Consider the following 19,865-nt stretch of genomic DNA (forward strand, 5'->3'; position numbering starts at 1 on the left):
CTAAAAGTTATTTTATCTTGTTTAAATTAATCTTCATATGATTTTGAAATAAATGAGGCTCCACTGTACATGTATTGTTGAAATTTCCAACTTTCTTCTACTTAATTTAAACTTGTAACAAGCCTTGCATCCTATTCAGAGTACGGGTACTCTTATTAGCATTCAGAGGGCAAGAGGTGCAATGTAAATATATAAATATAAGTAAGCTTCACTGTATGACAAAACCAAGAGACAACAAAAACACACAATTTCAAAACTTTCATTCAAGTTCCATGATGCATTTCAAACATACAAACTACAAATGTTAATAGTTGGTGTTTATGAAGTTTAAAACTGGTGTCTATGTAATTATTAATTAAGTAATGGTGTGTATACATAAAAAATTGCTACATATCTGTTTAAAATATTTAAATAATTCTTTAATTTCGTTAAATACTACATTCAACTATGATTTTTAAAATCCATATCATTTACTTTCTACATCATAATTTTTTCTGGCCAAATTTCAATTTTATAAACTATTTTCAATCACACACCACAATTACATAAGAAACATTACTCAGCTTGCGGAGAGAAAACCTCAATAATTTCATAATCTCACAAAATTAGAAAACAAATTGCATAAAGTATTAATTGTCACATCTCATGTAAATATAATTTAAAGATATTAAGTTACACAATTCCTAAACACTAATTTTCTCTTTTCATCATTTGTTGAGTGGTTTGGTTTCCTCTGGAAAAGAAAAATAATAATAATGTTACATGAGGGATGTAAACTTGGTACTAATGATTTAGGTAAATAAATTTACATGGGGAATTAAGAAATATATATTTATATCAATTCATACTGTGGAGAGAATTTCAGTAGTTGCTTCGGTATTCTTCGCTAAATCATGTAGTTTTTTTTTTTGTATTACAGTGTAAATATATATATTCCACCTTCTTACAAGCTTCTCTTATGACAGTTATCTCTAACACTGATAATTTCAGTTTTACCATTTTCATCATTCTTAGACTAGTGAAAAAAGTAATCACTTTTTCAAATGAATACATAACCAAATCTTCCTTGACCAATTTGTTACATGAACACTTCTATCCAATCAAATTGCAGATTATTTTGTTTTTAACCAATCAATGGCCTTTTCTTGTACAAATTTAACCAATCATTACCTGTGTAATGGTGCCTTCCAATATCTGGGTTGTTCTTATAGTAGCAGTAGGTGATAAAGAATATAATGATGAAGACGACACAGATGCAGGCTGCCGTAACGATTCCCAGAATCAGGTTCTTTGTCACAGCTTCCTCGAATGCGTTCATATTGGACAACTCCTGAGAATCTGCCAAAAATAGACAAACATATTATCAATTGTTATTAATGCACAAATATGCATCGGAAAAGGGGGTTAGGGGGTTTAGTCCCCATTTTTGCAATGATAGACATATTATTAAAGGCATTGAAAATTGGGCCTTAGTCCTCAAACACTTTTTTTATATGTTGGTTAAGCCCCCGCCCCACTTTCAATACCCCTCCCCTTACTTTCAATGTGATTTGCTTCCGATGCCTATATAGTGCAGTATGAGAAAAAGTTTAATTTAATCCTTTCGTTATCGTTGCCGCTGAGCACAATTGAAATTAACTAAGCAGACATTTGCAAAAACTATATATTGAAATACATACATGTATGTTTTTCATTTCTTTATTGGCCTAATGGTGAGGGAACCTCTCTCACCCCCACCCTCCTCCCTCCCACAATTTCAAAAAATAAATCATTTTGAAGAGGAAATGAGTAAAAAGGCTGAAAATTGTATGAAAGAAGTGACATAGATAACTTTTAGAACACTTCGAAACGTTCCCCCCTCCCCAACCCTCCCCATCAACGCCCATACCATGCAGTTCCCCTCTCGGTGGCTCGCACCTGTCCTTTTTGTCACTATCTCAATCCAACAACCCCTACCTTCGTTAGATTTCATCACAAGGTCTTTGGAGGCGCCAGGACATTCCGAATATATTTCAAACTTGAACTGGAAATCAGTTGAAGGCAACGTAACGGAACGGTCTGTTGTGAGTTTAACCATTATGGAATTTCCTGTAAAACACGTCGACTGCATTGTTTTGTCCGTATGTGTTAACCTTTTCTGAAAGTTAAGCAATAAACAAAGATTAAGACATTTTCTAAAATATAGATGGAACAAACTATTTGTTCAGTATAATATTTTACTAAAAGTGAAACTATTTCTTTTCTTTTCTTTCTTTTTTTTAAATAAGATATTTGATTTTTTTTTTTTTTGGGGGGGGGGGGGGGTTATGGGGTGCTTAATAAACGAGTTCAATTAATGTGTATACTATTAACTCAAGAAGTATCTATGATGTGTTTAAAGAATAAAATCAGCAGTATTCTTATAGTCCTCTACCGTTTCATTTTTGTACACGTTTGTAAACATCATTTCTATTCCACTTCTATCTATTGTGATCGTCTCGGGCTTTACACAGATTTTGTTCAAACAGTTGACGCTCCTGGGTAGGACAAACTCCGTGTCACAGCTTCCCCTGAAGACCTGCCCCTCGGAGGAAAGGGTGAATTTCTTCCAGGGGAGGAGGGACCACCCCCGCCCACACCCCCACACCTTGTTCTGATAAAACTCATACAACGGCATCTGGTCCGGATCCTGCCATACCAAACCACTGTTGTTCATTATGACTAAAAATAAAAAATGTATTTAAAGTGAAAAAAGAATTAAAGGTACTTAGTCTTAAATTGCTGTTAAAATAAACTTTGACAAATTAAAGGGACTTGCATGTTGCTTAAATACCAACCTCCCATTATTTAAAAAAAAAAACAAAAATAGAATAAAAAAAAAATACGTAAGTACGTAGTCTATCATAAAATAATATTCAGAGCATTTGTAATCAAAAGGACTTATTGTTATTTTCGAATGGGGGGGGGGGGGGGGGGCTGTACTGCATAAATTTACATTTCAACTAGCGTTTGAAATACCAAAATACAAACATTTTTAAAATAAATTCTGCAATGCCATGAGTTCTGAGTCAACACGCTGCCGTCCAACTTACATTTATGTGTACTAAAACAGATGAAAAACACGAATAAAGTCAGTAATTTATTTTTTCATGAAAAATTACCCGAAAATTGAAAAAAGAGCACCTAAATCTCCCCCCTTCTGAGAGCCTTGTTTAATTTGCGCATATCATATTAGCTCACTACTACTACACGTAGTATTGGGGTTTTCTTGGCTTGTTACTTTTTCACTCATGGACACGAGGGCAAATTTGAAATAACTTTTATACACATAGTTTAAGCTAGGAAGTTTCACATATGGTACTTAAAAAGATATTTAAATAACTCCATCTCCTTTTTATTGTGTCATAAATAACATTATTATCAAGGATAGTGGTTGTGCATGACCTTCTTTTGAAGAAGAAACTTGTATAATTTCCTTAGCTTTACCCAGGGACGTACTGGAACGCATTGTTAAAATTAATCAAATGAATTACAAAAGAATTTGAGAAATTATGAGAAATTGAAAGCTTGATCATAAAGATATCATCTGCACAAATGGACAGATAGATACGGACAAATTCAGTAACATATATATACATGTAGAAAATTTCACACCATATTTCTGGTCTTTGTGAGAAATTTCTAAACTATTTTACTATATGCATAATATGTATATATTGTATTTTCAACAGCTATATAGTTTTTCTGGCGAGTGCAAATTAAATAAATAAAATCAAATATGAATCAAATCCATCATGAAATTTAAGCAAATGAATCCCTAATAGATACTAGCTCTAATTTTTGGATATTTTTCGGAGTTTCGTAAGTCTGGGAAATTAAGAACGTAAAGAATATGATAAGATTTAAAAAAAAAAAGGAATTGATACAAGATTTTATTAATCCAGGAATTGATATATTTACGTGAATACATATTCAAGTAAGTATATGTGTACACATGCATGAACATACTGATGCCGATTAAAAGGATCGTGTCGGTACAAAAATTAGGTTTATTAAAACTTACTCTAATAATTACCTATAGAGTATTTTTTTCAGCAAAGGTTAATGAATGGTAACATTCACACACACGCCAAAGTCTGATACAAAAACCAGATGCTGTACCATAAATAGTACCTTTACGTCAGAATACCATGCAATCTCTCTCTCTCTCTTGTATACTAATACGTTAACCGTACTGTATAGTATTAAAAGAAACAGGCGACCGACTTTATTTAGCAGTTAAGCAATAATCCTAATTTATTAATATTGATAGATTATTAATATTATTAAATATACATTTTTTTAAATCTATGATTTCAATAAAAACTAAAAAAAAAAAAAACAACTTACTGTGGATATTCTTCATTCCCATTGGTGCGGCGCTCACTACGCCCAATATGGCAGCGGCAAGGAAGAGGATCCTGGAGTCCATGTCGAGAATTTCCCTGAGAACGGCTCCCTCTGTAGCTGAAGGTCACCCCGGTCACACGATTGGGGGGTATCAAATCTGAATAGAACACGGTACCTGATTAGCAGGATAACTACAGACAGATGTTAATATCTATAGATACATAAATCAATTAATGCTTTGGTTGATTCGGGGTCTTAGTACATACCAAAATTTGTCCGATATAAATATATCGCTAACAGGGCCTTTTTACTTTGGCACCATTGTACTCCTTGTGGACAACGAGAAATCAATGTTAGCGAATGAATGTAAAGAAGAAAACGTCAAAGGCAGAGAATTGCACTGGGGGAATTTAAACTTCGAGTAAGTATATATATTAATCTTTCCTAATAACTACAGTTTTGTTTACACTTTAAATACTTTTTTCGAAATGAGGAGTTATTTCAATAGGACGAATTCTGAATGGATTTGTATGAAGCATGTGGTACTATATAGGTGATATCGTTGATTTACTCCTACCGTTATGTTCACAAAAATTTTCCCATCAACATTTTTTTTTTTTTTTTTTTTTTTTGCAAAAAAATAATCGATATATATTTCTGTAAAACTTGTATATATACTGTATGTTTAAATGCTATTTATGTAAATTAATGTATAGTTGCCAAAATAAAATAATAGTTTATCCATCTTTATATATAGAGATTTCATTATGTAAACATCATTAAAACTAACTAATAAAACTATCCAGGGTGCATGTGCACTAATAAAGCATCCAAGAATGAATTTATTAGCTGGGTGCCGAAATATTCCTATAAATGTGTTGTGTCATTGACTTGGCTTTTTCAATGTCAGAGACAAGTGGTCAAAACATATCGCTGATATTGGCAGTGCACCAAAACTATTTCATTAAAGGAAATGTTGAAATCTTCGTTTTGAAAATGAACATTCAGTGGCCTTTTTTCTTTAAATAAAAAAATACATACATATATATATATATTTATATGTTCTTTCCATAGAAACTAAAGTCTTACCTGAAGGAATTTCCTAGTTATAAATCTTTATCCAGCTGACATGTGCAGTTTTTCACTTAATACATTTAAACTGTGATCGCCAATGTTTATTTTGTAACAGTAAAAGTACCCCCCCCCAGAACTTGATTTACAAACTTGGGCACACAATTTCCACTTACCAGTAAAACGGCTAAAAATAACGAATGGCCAGAGACCTCAGTGCGAGTTTAGACTAGCGTAATGCTTCAAAATGTGTACACGCTTGGTTAATACTTATAAGTCATAAATACAAATGGTTTGATATGTTTGTTGAACTTAAAGGGACGCATTATACTCAAAAGGACGGGCGAATGCATATATCGATCTGGGTTCTTGAACTCTTTTTTAATTAAACTTAATCTTTTTTTTTTTAATCATCATTATCTCATGATTGTTAGATATCGGATGTATAATATCCGATTTAAAATTTTGATGTGTGTCTTTTATTTCTGTAGAGTTGAACCGAGTTTGTGAAGGAACTTTGTGAAGGTGAAAGCAGACATTTCAAAAATGAAGGAATTAATTCGTGTATTTCCATACAGCCTTACTCAGCTGTTACTGTCATTATGTTTCCTTCCTACTTGGAGGAGAGTGAAACGGAACTTATAGACTTACTACAGAAATGCAATGACCAAGAACTGTAAGTACCTAATATGTTTTGATTTTTTTTAACATAATTATTTTCAATGAAATCATTCATAGTAAGAGAAAACTGATTTCAAAATGCCTAACATCCCTGGTCAATAAAAAAGTCATCAGTCTAAGTCGGATTTCCCAAAGAAATTCTACTTAATTCCATAAAGTAAGGACTTGGACATCCTCCCAGTAGAAACTGGACTCCTCAAGTTGTAAGATGAGTATTCTTAATACATGTACCACCAATTTAATTTGATTTATAGAAAGTATTTTCCCCGCTCAGAAAAAATTACTGGAGCCTCCCCTATTACATATTGCTAGATTTACGCCGCACTATTTATAACGTTCCTTGGATGTATCCCAGAGCTTACCGAATCAATAATGTGCATATATGTACGTGTCTATGAAGAGTGATTCCAGAACCCGAAAGTAGATTTTTTGCTTCATTTACAACTGTTTCAATAATCCCGTTTTTATTCTCACTTCGAACTTTTTCTAGCGCTAATACTTTATTATACCCCCCCCCCCCCTCCTTAGCATTAGATGTTCGTCCATTCTACCATCATGGATACTATACACTCAACAGTCTTCATCAACATTACCGCTACATTGCCAAAAATTTCAACTCATTACCGCTACATTTTTTCAGATTTTCGACCGATCTTTACCGCTACATTTTCCCGACCAAAAACAAATCATTACCGCTACATATTGAATCAGCCCAAAACAACTCATTACCGCTACATATTGAATCAGCCCAAAACAACTCATTACCGCTACATATTGAATCAGCCCAAAACAAATCATTACCGCTACATATTGAATCAGCCCAAAACAAATCATTACCGCTACATATTGAATCAGCCCAAAACAAATCATTACCGCTACATATTGAATCAGCCCAAAACAACTCATTACCGCTACATATTGAATCAGCCCAAAACAACTCATTACCGCTACATATTGAATCAGCCCAAAACAACTCATTACCGCTACATATTGAATCAGCCCAAAACAAATCATTACCGCTACATATTGAATCAGCTTAAAACAACTCATTACCGCTACATATCGATTTAGCTAGGTATGGTTCGGTATATGAGTTCTAATCAACAGACTTCACTTACTGTTAAAACAGAATGAGTATATATATTTATATGAATAACTCTGCAGTTGAAACTAATTCAATTAAATAGCGTCATCTGAACATAATGGCCACAAAGTTTGTCACAAATTGGGAATACCGGCTTACTCATATGTATCGATGGTTATAAATTAATTTAGAAAACAACAATATGTCAAGCAAATGGCTTTCAAGGCTTTAGCGATAGTGTAAAAACATTTAACAAAACTTAGAATTTTATCTATGAACAGTTCTTGATTTTTATTTTTTGTGTTTTATGATATAAAATTGATTTTAATAATAAAAAAAACATCCTGCTCAAAGTCCTACTTTCACCTGCGCGCGCGCGCGCGCGCGCGCGCGCGCCCGCGCGCGCGCGCGCGCGCGCGCGCGCGCGCGCGCGCGCGCGCGCGCGCGCGCGCGCGCGCGCGCGCGCGCGCGCGCGCGCGCGCGCGCGCGCGCGCGCGCGCGCGCGCGCGCGCGCGCGCGCGCGCGCGCGCGCGCGCGCGCGCGCGCGCGCGCGCCCCGTGGTAAGCAGGGGAAAAGGTCTTATGCATTTATATGTTGTACTGTACACGCATATGTGGCTGGCTAACGAAAGAGGCAATGTAGCGGTAATGTATACATTTTTATGTAGCGGTAATGTAAGGTTTTTTGTAGCGGTAATGACTATGTAGCGGTGATGAAAATTTTGAAAATATAGCGGTAATGATACGCACCCATATAAACAACTAATACCACTACTTTAACAATTTAATCAATAAAATAAGTTTGGCAAACTTGGTGACTGTTGAGGGGCATACTACAAATTTTACCAAAAAATTGAAGTAGCAAACGCAAAATCCTACATTGGGGGTCTATTAAAAGAATTATGTCAGCACCCATTAATGTTCAAAAGGAATGGACAGAATATGGTCGATCACAGACTTGATGACCACAGTGGCTACTTGCCCGGAATTTGCAGAGTTATTACAGTGTATTGGACCTCCCTAGGAAACGCAGAATAGGTTTTTCACGTTTGGGAAATGAATTTACATTTTTTTTTTTGATTGTCAAGAAATTTTTGGGTTCGAATTTCTTTTTTAATTGGATGGAACCCCCCCCCCTTTCCCCGAAAATAGTCCTGGATCCGCACCTGGGCCAAAATTCCCCAAATAGCTCAGTAGTATAGCACTTTACTGGTCTGTCACCTTTTCCAACATCGCCCCTTATATTTGGTGCCTTGCAACTTGCAAGTAACAGGTATAAGACCTATCAGGGAAGGGTTGGTATCACTGGGGACCAAAGACCTTTAAGGAGGAAGAAATAAGGCATTCAAACAAGTCTGATTGCCAAATGGGCAGATAACTGATCAGTTGGTAGAGCTCCTGGCTGAAAAAGGAGGGGGCCTGGGTTTGAATCCCTCACATTTTACTCTTCTCCCGTTAGTATATTCAATTTTGAATGTAAAAGGAAAAAATAATTAAAAATAATTATTAAAGAGTCTGAAATAATTATGATTTATGAATAGGAAAAAGGTCCATATCACTAAAAACATATGAAGCGAACTTGTTGAACTTCTTTTAGAAATGAAGTACAAAACACAGAATAAAATCAAAAATTTATTAATAAGTGTGTAAAAGCACCCACTTCGCTTGCAGCCAGATGTTATATATACAAAAATGTGACACAATTTTGCCAGAATAAAAATTCTTACAATAAATTTTTCTATTGTTAACAAAAGTATATTCCAGTTCACAAATATGAAATTTGTTTACAGAGATTGGATTTCTTATGTAAAACAAAAGCCAAAAAAGAGAATTTACTCCAAAAATATGTTGATTTATGTGGAGTCTTTTTAAAAAAAAAATTCAAAAGGAAATACAATACAAAAATTGCATTGAAAGACTTAGTCAAAAACAATGACTGTCTGAACGTTGCAGGAGTTATCTTTCTTAAAGTGTGCTTGTTGACAAATATAAACATCTGACGAAAACTGATTGCACATTCTGTATTAAACACAGTAATATTGTCCTTGTAATAAATCAAGCATGGATGGAGATGATTGGACAGACACAATCTGCTGATACAACCTAAATACATGTATATACTTCAATATACCACAAGTAGGCCAAAAAAATAAACTCTAAATATCTACACAACCAGTCTACACTATGGAAAAAGTGGGGATGGGGTTTCACTGAATCACATGTGGGTATTGCATCCAAGTTTTTACAAAATCAGTATAAATTTGCTGTTCTGATAACTGACTTCTGTTCACAACATGAACAAGAGAAAAAAAAATTCCCGTTATTAAAAATATAAACATCATTTAATGCCTTGGTGACTTTTAAAATACAAAATCTTTCAATGGTTAAGAGAATACATAAAAGATGTAAATAAACAAGACTCTCTTTTTCTTAATTTGGAAAATAAAAAAATTGGTTTGTATTCCCCATCCCTGCTACATGGACTCTCTGCTAACAATCCTAGTTTTTTTTTCTTCACAGACATACTGAACCACACAAGGATCTAACACACAAACATACATACACAATATAGAGACACTTTAACACAGGAGTAAGTTATCATTCAGGTATTAACAATAGAACCTAACTAGAGCACCTAAATCTACAAGGAATTTCATTGTATGTGTGAAAACAATGCCATAATGCTTATGAGACGTGTGTAACATCGATGAAATCTACCGCAACCTGCAGTACACATTGACTGAGCTAGATTGAAAAAGCATATTATCCCCCTTAAATGCACAAATAAAATATAATTTTTTTAGATAAAAAAATACAACCAGATATACAATAAAATTAATGTTTTCATAATCACGTAATGCATGATAGATAAAATGGATAAAATAACATTGTATATCAAAGAGACTGATCAACAGAGAATGAATACTCAGTTGTATATACGTAACTCTTAGCTTTGCGTACTTGAGCAGAGTATACATTAATATAACCACTTAGTGATTTATAGTGATTCTTAACTTTCAAAGTTTGAAACAAACCTCTCATTCAAATTCTCTTCTGAACACAAAAACACTATAGATATCAAATCCTCCATTTTAAAACAAGACATCTTGATTATATAAAATATCATCATTAAAAAAATGAAAATTTATTAATACTCATTTTCAAAATTATACTATATTCAGAATTAGGGTGAAAAAAAAAAATTGACTAATTAAAAACTTCAATAACAATTTTTAAAAAAATATCGTGAATATCACTAATTAACAACCCCTGATCAATGCCAACAAATCAAGTTTAAAATTATGCATCAGTAAGTATCGGAAAAATATCCCAATTTTCTTCGACAAAATAAATCATTTTCCATTACATTAAACCCTTAATTACTCTACTAATTATGACACGATAATTAATCATCTAGAAGGAATGGTTCAGGGTGACGACGGTCCTCTCTCTACTCGTCGCTCTTCTCCTCTTTCTCTTCCTTCTCCTCCGCCGGCTCCTCGTTGATCTTGATGGTGGGAGATCCGTGGTCGTCCTGAGTCACCACCGCGGCAGCGGCAGGGGCAGCGGAGGAGACCAGGGGCTGTAACTCTGAGTCCTCCGTCTTCTTGTAATGTCCCTCCACGCGTTTGTCCTTAGCTACCTGCTCGCCCATCGTCTTCTTTTCTTTGCTGAAGGTTTCCTCTGTTACAATAGAGATAACAGCAATATATTTGTATCCTTGAATAGAAAACAGTTCTAAATTTAGATTTATGTATTTGAAGTAAATGAAATTACAGTAAAATAAAGTTATAGCAAACTTGTCCGGCTAAGCAAAGTTCCTCTGTTACACATTTATTCAGTTTACTGGTTATTCAACTAGTATTTCATCACCTTTGATAATTTGTTGACACAAATTGTGTATCCAGTGAGTATGTATCCACAGAATTTTACATGCTTAAACCAATTACTAGTATTACAAGTATCTTTAGTCAAAAAACAGTGTCAAATAAGTTTAACTGCATTTTGCATACATACCAAGTTTGGATGTTTTGGGTTGACTTCTCCTCTTGCGTCCCTGGGGGTTGTTCTTGTAATAGCAGTAGGTAATAAGGAGCAGGACCAGGAACATGCAGCAGATGATGATAGCGACGATGACTCCGTAGACGATATTCATCGTGGTCGCAGCCTCCAGCTCATCAGCTTTGCTGAACTCCATGGAATCTTAATAAGCATCAACAACCCTTTTTATAAATGAATTTTCACTTGGTTTCAACATGTTCAAGAGAATATTTTTTCAATGCAGTACATTAAATGAATAATAATATTAAAATTTTCAGTTACAATTCAGTGCAACCCCAAACACAATTTTTGTTTTTGCTTGATATCAGACATTTGCCTTCATTCCTCCAATTTTTCCCCCTTGTAAACCCGATAGTTACTGACCTTTGTTGGAAGCTTCTACGAGCCCTTTAGGATAACCCGGACACTCAGGGTACAGGGCAAACTTAAAGCTGTAAGGTTTATCTGGGACCTTGTTGTCAGCCCACATCTTGGTGTAGGCTTGATCCTCTAACACATGAATGTCCACTTTAATTCCCTCAAAGCATTTCACTGTCATCTTTTCATCTCCAAACTTCATAATTTTCTAAAATTTTAAATAAAAAGATTATTCAGCTGAAATTTTTCTATTAAATTAAGTATACATATTCCTGGGGACACAATTTCTGAGAATCATACTTTCACCTCATTCAGCAGGTAGAAAATAACATGGATTACATTGCATGTCTTGCATGTACTTAAAGAATGTTGTGCCAAACTACCAAATTAATGAGTAGAACTGTACATTTTAAATAAGGAATGATTGATTACATTACTTTGCAAGGTTTATGCATTTAATGACTACATGAAAATTTGCATACTGTTTTATGTTTTTCATAAGTAAAAATGAAAATTTTTGTATAAAAACCTATATTTCAAATTAGTTGTACATAAATTTCAATTTCCTTTTGTTGACATATTATATGCTCAGCCATTACCAACACTTTACAACTTACCGTCTCTTTCTCGCCAGTAAAGGTGATGTTCATGACGTTAGCGTCCAGTGTCCACTCGTCCACTCTGACGCAGATTTTGTCCAGACATTTTGTAGACTTTTGGAGCACCACGGTGGTGCTGCAGTTGCCACCGACGGCCCGACCGTTGGACACTAACTCGTACTTGTAGTCATTGGTGACAGGCAGTGTCCATCTTTTCCCACACTTGCCTTGATAACTTCCAACATTTTCCATGTAGACTGCAAAATTCAAGCAAAAGTGTTCAAATCAACATGCTCAAGTCTAGTCATTTTAATTTTAAATGTCCTTATTGCATTTTTTTTTTACTACAAGAGATAAAGATGAGAGTTATTTCTTACTTAAATTCTACCTGCACAATTTGTAACATTAATTTTACAAATTTTAAAAACTTAAAAATGTTTCTGCAGTATGTTTCAACTTTAATTTTTTTTTTTAGTATGAGAGATAAAGTTAATTCTTTTAAATTCTTACTCATATTCATTTCTACCTGCCCAATGTGTGGTGCATAGTTTCAGTATGTTTTTGTCGTTTTACTTATTTATTTTACTTACAGGTCATGTTCTGTATGTTTCTACTTTTGCTTTACTTACAGGTCATGTTCTGTATGTTTCTACTTTCACTTTACTTACAGGTCATGTTCTGTGGCTTTATGGGAGCCGCAAATAGAGGAGCCGCGGCCAGAACCACCAGGAGACAGGGGAGGAAACTCTTCATTGTGCTAGTGTCAGTTATCTCTCCTACAAAACAACAAACTAAGCACTGAATACAGAAACGATGAAGTAATCTAACAATTTCATAATACAGAATAATGAAGTTGATAACAATATCATGCTCCTAATCTCCACATTGAGAGAAGATTTTCTGTAATTTATTTCTTAAATAAAACATCAAATTTATTCATTTCCTTGGAAATGTTGGAAAGCCATATGAACTTAACATATTATATCATTCTGCCACTACTGACTTGATTGAATTGGTATTACATTGTATGCATACATTCTTGTAACAAATAGTCAAATCAACAAGATCAAGCAGGGGTTAATATCCCCTGATTTTTTTTTTTGAAATGAGTTTTAATGTGCAAATGATATTTTCATTATATCTTCCATTTGAGAAAAAAACTAATTACATTATTCCATACCCCGCCCCCTCCAACAATGCTCTCAAAATATTGACTTGGAGATTTTATTTCAGATAGGCTAGGATGTCCTAGAAATGTACCACACCAGACCAAATACACATCAGAACTGGGCCGTAACATGACATTTTATTTGGCTTGGATCCCGCCATCAGATGATTAATATCCCCAACAGATAGTGATATTTAATCAAATCTACTACACAGCTCTCTCTGAAACAGTGAGATGCTCTGGCACGAAAAGTTAGCAATCACTTTGATGTCCAAATGTGGGAAAAAAAACCCACCAAATTTAATACACTTCTAGATGTAAACAACCATGTAAAGCTTGTAAGGCATTCAAATAACTGTGATCCTGTGATGTAGTGTTTTTCATACACATGCCTAGTATATATATGAAGTAGGATATATTTTCACGATATGGGCAATTGTATGGTTGTAATATGGGAGTCTGTTTTTATCTCAATATACTGAAAAACAAGAAATTTTGTCATTTCATTTCTTAAACCTCCAACTAAAGAAATATTTTAAAGATTTTGCATCATTTGAAGTATTAGGGTCATATTCTAAAAGTTGTTTTGGCACGTTTACCATGTTTACAGTTGAAGTAGAAATAATATTAACAAAATCTGTCTTATAAAATGTTGATTTCAAGTTGTATAAAAATCAATTTGATACTTGGAGACAGCCTACTGTTTTTTCATCCAATTACAATTTGCAAGATAATAAATTATTCAGTTTCTTTTTGCTTTCCATAGTTTCTTTACTGCAGATGTTTGTTTTCATGCCATAATTTAGTATATTTACGTAACAACTTGTCGTCAATGTGCTCATGCGTAACAATAATTTTGTTTTGTGAATAAAGTAATGCGTAACAATCATTTCATGAGACGAAAACAGTTTTGCAATGACACTTTGACAATTTACTGGCTTAACTTAGAAATAAAACATAAACTTGGCATATTGTAACTGAGTGTTGACTGTTGATATATTTTTTTAGGATGATAAATTTTTGTCAATGTATGGAATAAATAATCTGAATAATACATACTGCACCTTGTTTCAAAATAAATTTAGTCTGAAATGTTTACTTAAGATATATTTTTCTAATAAGAATATTTCTGAAACTAACGTTTATTTAATTTTCTGAACAGTTCTTCTTTATAACGACATGAAAGAATACTCATTTCCAATTTGAATAAATTAATAAATGACAAATTTTAATGATGGTGATTTGTCCCCTTGCAGATACACCAGTGGAATTAGGCAGACTTTAACATCTCTTCGATCATTAAACATCTTTGGAAGCATTGAAATTGATTTATATTGAATTATAATGACTTAATTTTAGCCATTTGCACAGGTGTTTTGAAGAAGGGACCACTATTTCTTATCAAAATTTGTCCTTTTGTCATTGTTTATGTCTTGCAGTAATTCCAATAATTCCCTAACTGTACCTTATAGTTCTGCAATATTCTAACAGATGGAAGAGACTTACACAAGACTAGAATTTAGATACACTATACCAAGTCACAGTGTTCTCTCAACTGAAATTTCAAGCCCCAGTCACCTAACCTACTAGACATCTGATGTCTGACAACATGTTTTTAATAATAAAGCCCTGTGGTATGCAAATTTAAAGAATAAAGTTGACACTTCAAGGTATTTTTTGTTGTTGCACGTTTTTCCTAATCTCCTTAAGGGTACCATAGGCAAGTCATCACCTTATGTGTGAAATCAATGCGATATGAATACAGACATTTTAATATGGAGTTAAACTTTTGATACCATAGGCTTATGACCCTGCATGATACAGTGTTTACACTGTAATTTTTTCAACTGCAATAACGAGTTAACTCTAAATAATGAAAGATTTTTTTTCTACATTTATCATATTTTATTAATCTCAATTTTAATGTACAATAAAAAAAATCACGCATTTCCAGTGCCCTTTTAAATGAGATCAAATAATGTTGTCAGAATCTTGGATAAGGGAGGGGATCCAAAGGAAGGATGATGTAAATTTTTGTGGTTAAAACAAAAAAGGCTCTAATTATAAAGAGCAGGTGCTGTCATCGTTGTTACCAACTTGCTAAACATCTTGATTCTTCTGTTAAAATTACCTAGTATCTGTGTACCACCTGCAGAAATGTAGTTATATACAGAAATACGGTGATGATTTCTACAAATGTATCAAACCTACAACAATTTACTGGATAAAAATAGAAATTAATAGACCAATGATCAGCTGATTATATATTCTCGGATGTCTTTGTGTGAGATGACAGTTGATGACAAACGAGCATCATATTTCCCTAATTAAGTACAAATATAGGTCAAGGTATGCAAGAATGTCCTGTCAAAACATATGTAGGTATAGTACTACATGAAAGACTTAGCGCCTGCATTTTGTGCATAAAGCTATTAAAACATGGGGCCTGGATTATAAACCTGCTTCCTATATCCGTACACATAACAAATATCTCATGATTGTATGCCCCCAGGGAAGAATAACCGACACCTGTTTTTGTTACACACGGTAGTACCTGGGGTGCGTTGTTTTTAGATTGTCTTAGATTACGACATCCCAAAGACTAGTCAACCGTGGGACACGCTTTGGAGGCGCAAGAATTCCCCCGGTCACCCTGACAGATTTCTCTGGAGAAATTCTCAGATCAATTTGTCCAACATTCAATTATTCCCCTCTGAAAATCATGCTGCAACATTCCAACCTTAAATCTCCCAAGAAATGAGCTCAGCCACCTATAACATTCGCCGATCACCTACCTGCAACATTTCACCTTCAAATCACCCGTATACACATAGAAAGCATGCACTCAGAATAAAAGAAATTTCAGCCATATTCACGTGAAATAGCTGTAATAATTACCGATTTGCTCTTCCTCTTTTTCAGTGCAATATTCACAGATCAAGCATGGGTTGTAAACTAAGTTAAATCTCACGTGTATTCTTATTTAGAAACTCACCTCTGTTCTTTCGAAATCAAGACCTGATCACACACAATGCGCTTGTGCAAGTCCGCCGCCGACCTATATCCTTTCACAAAGAGCCGATAACTGCGCGATACTCCGACTGATAGTGTAAACAACCACAAAGGGGCACCAGAGGGGAATTTTTCTGACTCGCCACTCGACACTGGATTGATTTAGTGACCGTAAATGGACACTGTATATATCTGTAATCTTTTGAAAATAAAAGGCCTGATTAAATGGCATTAATTAGTTCTTGAATAGCAAGGACTGAGACATGAAAAATCAAACGTTTTATTTCATAATTTAGATCTTCAAAGTTTATTACATGTTAAATTCCCTCTCTGTCCTTTTTCATATTTTTTTATATACTAAAATTTAATTATATACCCATTTGTTTAAGCATAATTTTAAGGAACCTATTATCTTAACTTTAATTCTTAACAGCATTTTAATTCATTAATTTTGATTTGAAAATAAGCATTTTCTCTTATCACAATTTTAATCGAATTTTCTTTTAAAATACAATGTACATGTATATTATAATGAATTTATGTACTATAATTCAAAAAAAAAAAAAAAAAAAAAAGGACCTAATTTTATTCATTTATTTAACAAAATTAAAACCTATACAATCGTCATGTTTTTGATGGGCATTTATGAAAACTATCTTTCTTGTTTTTGGCTATTAAAACAGACAACAATATTGTCTTTATAAAATTCACTATTCTAGATGAACTAGAATTTATTTCTGTAATTTATACCCATTATCCCCCTTTTAAGGGATGAATTCTTAAAACATATGTCAGTTTCAAACATTTTATAATTATTGCATTAAGATGAATTTTTTAGGTGAAGATAGATGTACCTCTGAGGAACTTATATACAAATTTCTACCAAAATCAGTAACATCTAAGGTTTAACGTACCACTTTTCAAAACTTGATATTGCCATTCATGCAATTCAAGACTTTTTGACATCAAAGATATAGCTGAGTCATTTTCAAAATTTGTCCAAATTCCACCACCAGTTTTTTGCAAAAATAAATGTGGCGATCTAAACTTTTTAAAGTTTTATTTTAGCATTCAAACATCATAGATGCATAAACGATGTTAAAGCACAAAGAATTCTATTAACATATACCAAAATTAACATTATATGTACATGGACTCAACAATAAATGTCCATGGTGTTACTTACTTAAAAGTCGTAGTAAAATCATAATTTAAAAAAAAAAATTCAGGTTTTTAGAATAACAACCTCAACATAGTGATAAAATTATTCTATTGAATCAAACTGAAGTTTCATAACAGAAAATTATCAGATAAAGTATTGCTGGAAGTTGTAAGTGTTGTAACTTTTGCCTATATCTTACATGTTTACTTAAAGCATACATCATTTACCTCAGCACAAAATACTTGCTTTGCAAATAAACTTAGTATTAGAAAACGACAGTATTGTGTTGCAAGTTTCGATAAAATTGTATAAAGATTTAGAACATAAATATAGGAAAGATGTGTTGGTAACACCAAGGATATTTGCATAACACAAAGGACATAAAGGTTACACTAAGGATATTTTGTGTAATACTTAGAAAGAAATAATAAATTGTTCCCCTTCCTTCCAAATAGGATAGTAATGAAATTACCCTAGAGGTGAATATAAGAGTATATGGTTTTAAGATAAAAAATTGGCGGGGGATTTCTTTCATTATACATTTTGAGTCTGACTAGTAACACCAAGGATAAAACAGTAACGACATAGACATAACTATCCAATCATAAAGATATATGACAATAGAAAAATGAAATCAAATTGATATGCCCGAATAATAAATGATTACTATCACATGACTTTGAATCATTGATCAGTACTTGTTAGTGTATTTACATATCCAAGCAGATGCTGTAACACCATTGACAAAAAATAACACAAAGGACATCTTTAAAAGATCCATAGGTTTACATAGACGAGTCTTAGATCAGCTAGAACTAATTTTTAATGAAGAAATAATTGTGAAACTAATACATGTACATGTATTTGTAAATGACCAGATTTCAAACATATAGAATGCATTAATCTTTTTATGGATTTTACATTTTCATTTCATTTATCTACAGCTAACCTCTATCCACAATGAGCTCTCTACATAATACACATCTACAAGATATGATGGTGACAATATAATTAAAACATTAGCAATGCTATACGAGCTTTTATCTTTTAGAGTTTTTGGCCTGTTAAAAAATAACATGGTTTTAGGTTCTGTCTAACCCTGTGCATACATTTAAGTTCATTTTTTCGGTATTTTTATCCAATCTCTCTTCCAAGGATCTGATTTCTCTTCATCTGTAGTCTAATGTTCATTATTGAACTCCAATTGTTTCTCTTCCGGGGTGTCAGTCTTTTCAGTTTCTTTAGTCGGATTTCCTAGCAGAAACTCTTGACTTTTTTCAATCTGTACTCTTTTTCATAGATATTTTTTCCGCCCTTTTTGTTCTTGTATCCACTGATCGTTTGCCAAACTTTCATTGTCAGTTCTTCAGGGTAACAATCCAACAAAGTGGCTTGAAATGTAGTGGCCTGCCACCATATCTGGCCTTGTTGTTGTCCAATGCTGCCTCGACTATATAATCTTCACCACCACTTTCCAAAAGCTTATGTACATCCAAGGTTAAAAACTTCTTTCAGCACCAACTTTTACAGGATGTAGAACACAGTCCTGAGGGATTTCAGTTAGACAAATCTGAAGAACATCCTCAACTAAATGCAAAACTGTATTCTATGGTAATGACTGTTTCATTGTCTCCTTAAAAACATCTTTTGAAATCCTTTTAGATCAGTTATGAACAATTTGTGACTTTTTCAACTAAGGGTTTACATGATTAAAGGATTTTAAATGCATTTGCAAAGAAATGTTCCATATCTGATATACCTTTAAAGGTATTTGCAATTCAATGATATAAATCTATCTTTTACGTCTTGGATTCTATTGGCTTCATTGCAACTTTTTAATGTGTCTTGTTTACATCATCTTCATCAAGAGAACATAACTAGAATCCTCAGACTGAAGACAACAAATCATATTCTGCCTTATTTCACATTCCCTTGTGTTACCTAAAACTTCCTTTGTGTTACCATTTTTAACCATCATTTATTTTTAGCACTTCATTATTTTATTTTTACTTTAATTGCAATATCCCATCACAATTGTTTTCTGCAATACAATGAACACAATTACCACTCCATATGCAATACGCTTGTTTCATTTTTCTATCTTTAATCCTTGCTGTGTCCCTTGAGTAACTGAATTTGTCTATGGTGTTACCATAGGTTACTATTAAAGAGCATAAAAGGGGATATGATTGTGTTACATAATGAATTTTGATATTTCAATTTATTCAAAAGGAATAAAAGTTGTAGTATATTTTCCTACAGAAACAAAAGAACAAGCAATAGTATATTAATAACTTAAATA

At 33.4% G+C, this 19,865-nt stretch overlaps 2 protein-coding genes across 5 annotated transcripts; both read right to left on the reverse strand.

The window, feature by feature from the left end:
* Window positions 1-243: 243 nt before the first annotated feature.
* Window positions 244-5,723, reverse strand: LOC134231441 (uncharacterized). 2 transcript variants are annotated; one of them, XM_062713405.1, is made up of 6 exons: window positions 5,616-5,723; window positions 4,369-4,525; window positions 2,414-2,700; window positions 1,957-2,137; window positions 1,171-1,338; window positions 244-733 (listed from the first exon to the last, which is right to left on the reverse strand). In XM_062713405.1, the coding sequence occupies exons 2-6, from the start codon at window positions 4,448-4,450 to the stop codon at window positions 708-710; spliced, it is 744 nt and encodes a 247-aa protein (XP_062569389.1). In that variant the 5' UTR covers window positions 4,451-4,525; window positions 5,616-5,723; the 3' UTR covers window positions 244-707. The 2 variants fall into 2 exon arrangements, with proteins under 2 accessions (XP_062569389.1, XP_062569388.1); XM_062713404.1 differs by lacking the exon at window positions 5,616-5,723 and adding an exon at window positions 5,458-5,564.
* Window positions 5,724-8,822: 3,099 nt separating this feature from the next.
* LOC134231428 (uncharacterized) lies at window positions 8,823-16,497 on the reverse strand. Of its 3 annotated transcripts, none has more exons than XM_062713387.1 (6): window positions 16,385-16,497; window positions 12,890-12,997; window positions 12,240-12,478; window positions 11,629-11,830; window positions 11,221-11,406; window positions 8,823-10,887 (listed from the first exon to the last, which is right to left on the reverse strand). In XM_062713387.1, exons 2-6 carry the CDS (start codon window positions 12,972-12,974, stop codon window positions 10,655-10,657), a joined length of 945 nt encoding a protein of 314 aa, XP_062569371.1. In that variant the 5' UTR covers window positions 12,975-12,997; window positions 16,385-16,497; the 3' UTR covers window positions 8,823-10,654. The 3 variants fall into 3 exon arrangements, with proteins under 3 accessions (XP_062569371.1, XP_062569372.1, XP_062569373.1); XM_062713388.1 differs by lacking the exon at window positions 16,385-16,497 and adding an exon at window positions 16,288-16,384; XM_062713389.1 differs by lacking the exons at window positions 12,890-12,997; window positions 16,385-16,497 and adding an exon at window positions 12,812-12,820.
* Window positions 16,498-19,865: the final 3,368 nt, after the last annotated feature.

The sequence above is a fragment of the Saccostrea cucullata genome, unplaced genomic scaffold, assembly GCF_032062105.1.
Source record: "Saccostrea cucullata isolate Sc308-1 unplaced genomic scaffold, CSIRO_AGI_Scuc_v1 ctg595, whole genome shotgun sequence".
Taxonomy (NCBI): domain Eukaryota; kingdom Metazoa; phylum Mollusca; class Bivalvia; order Ostreida; family Ostreidae; genus Saccostrea; species Saccostrea cuccullata.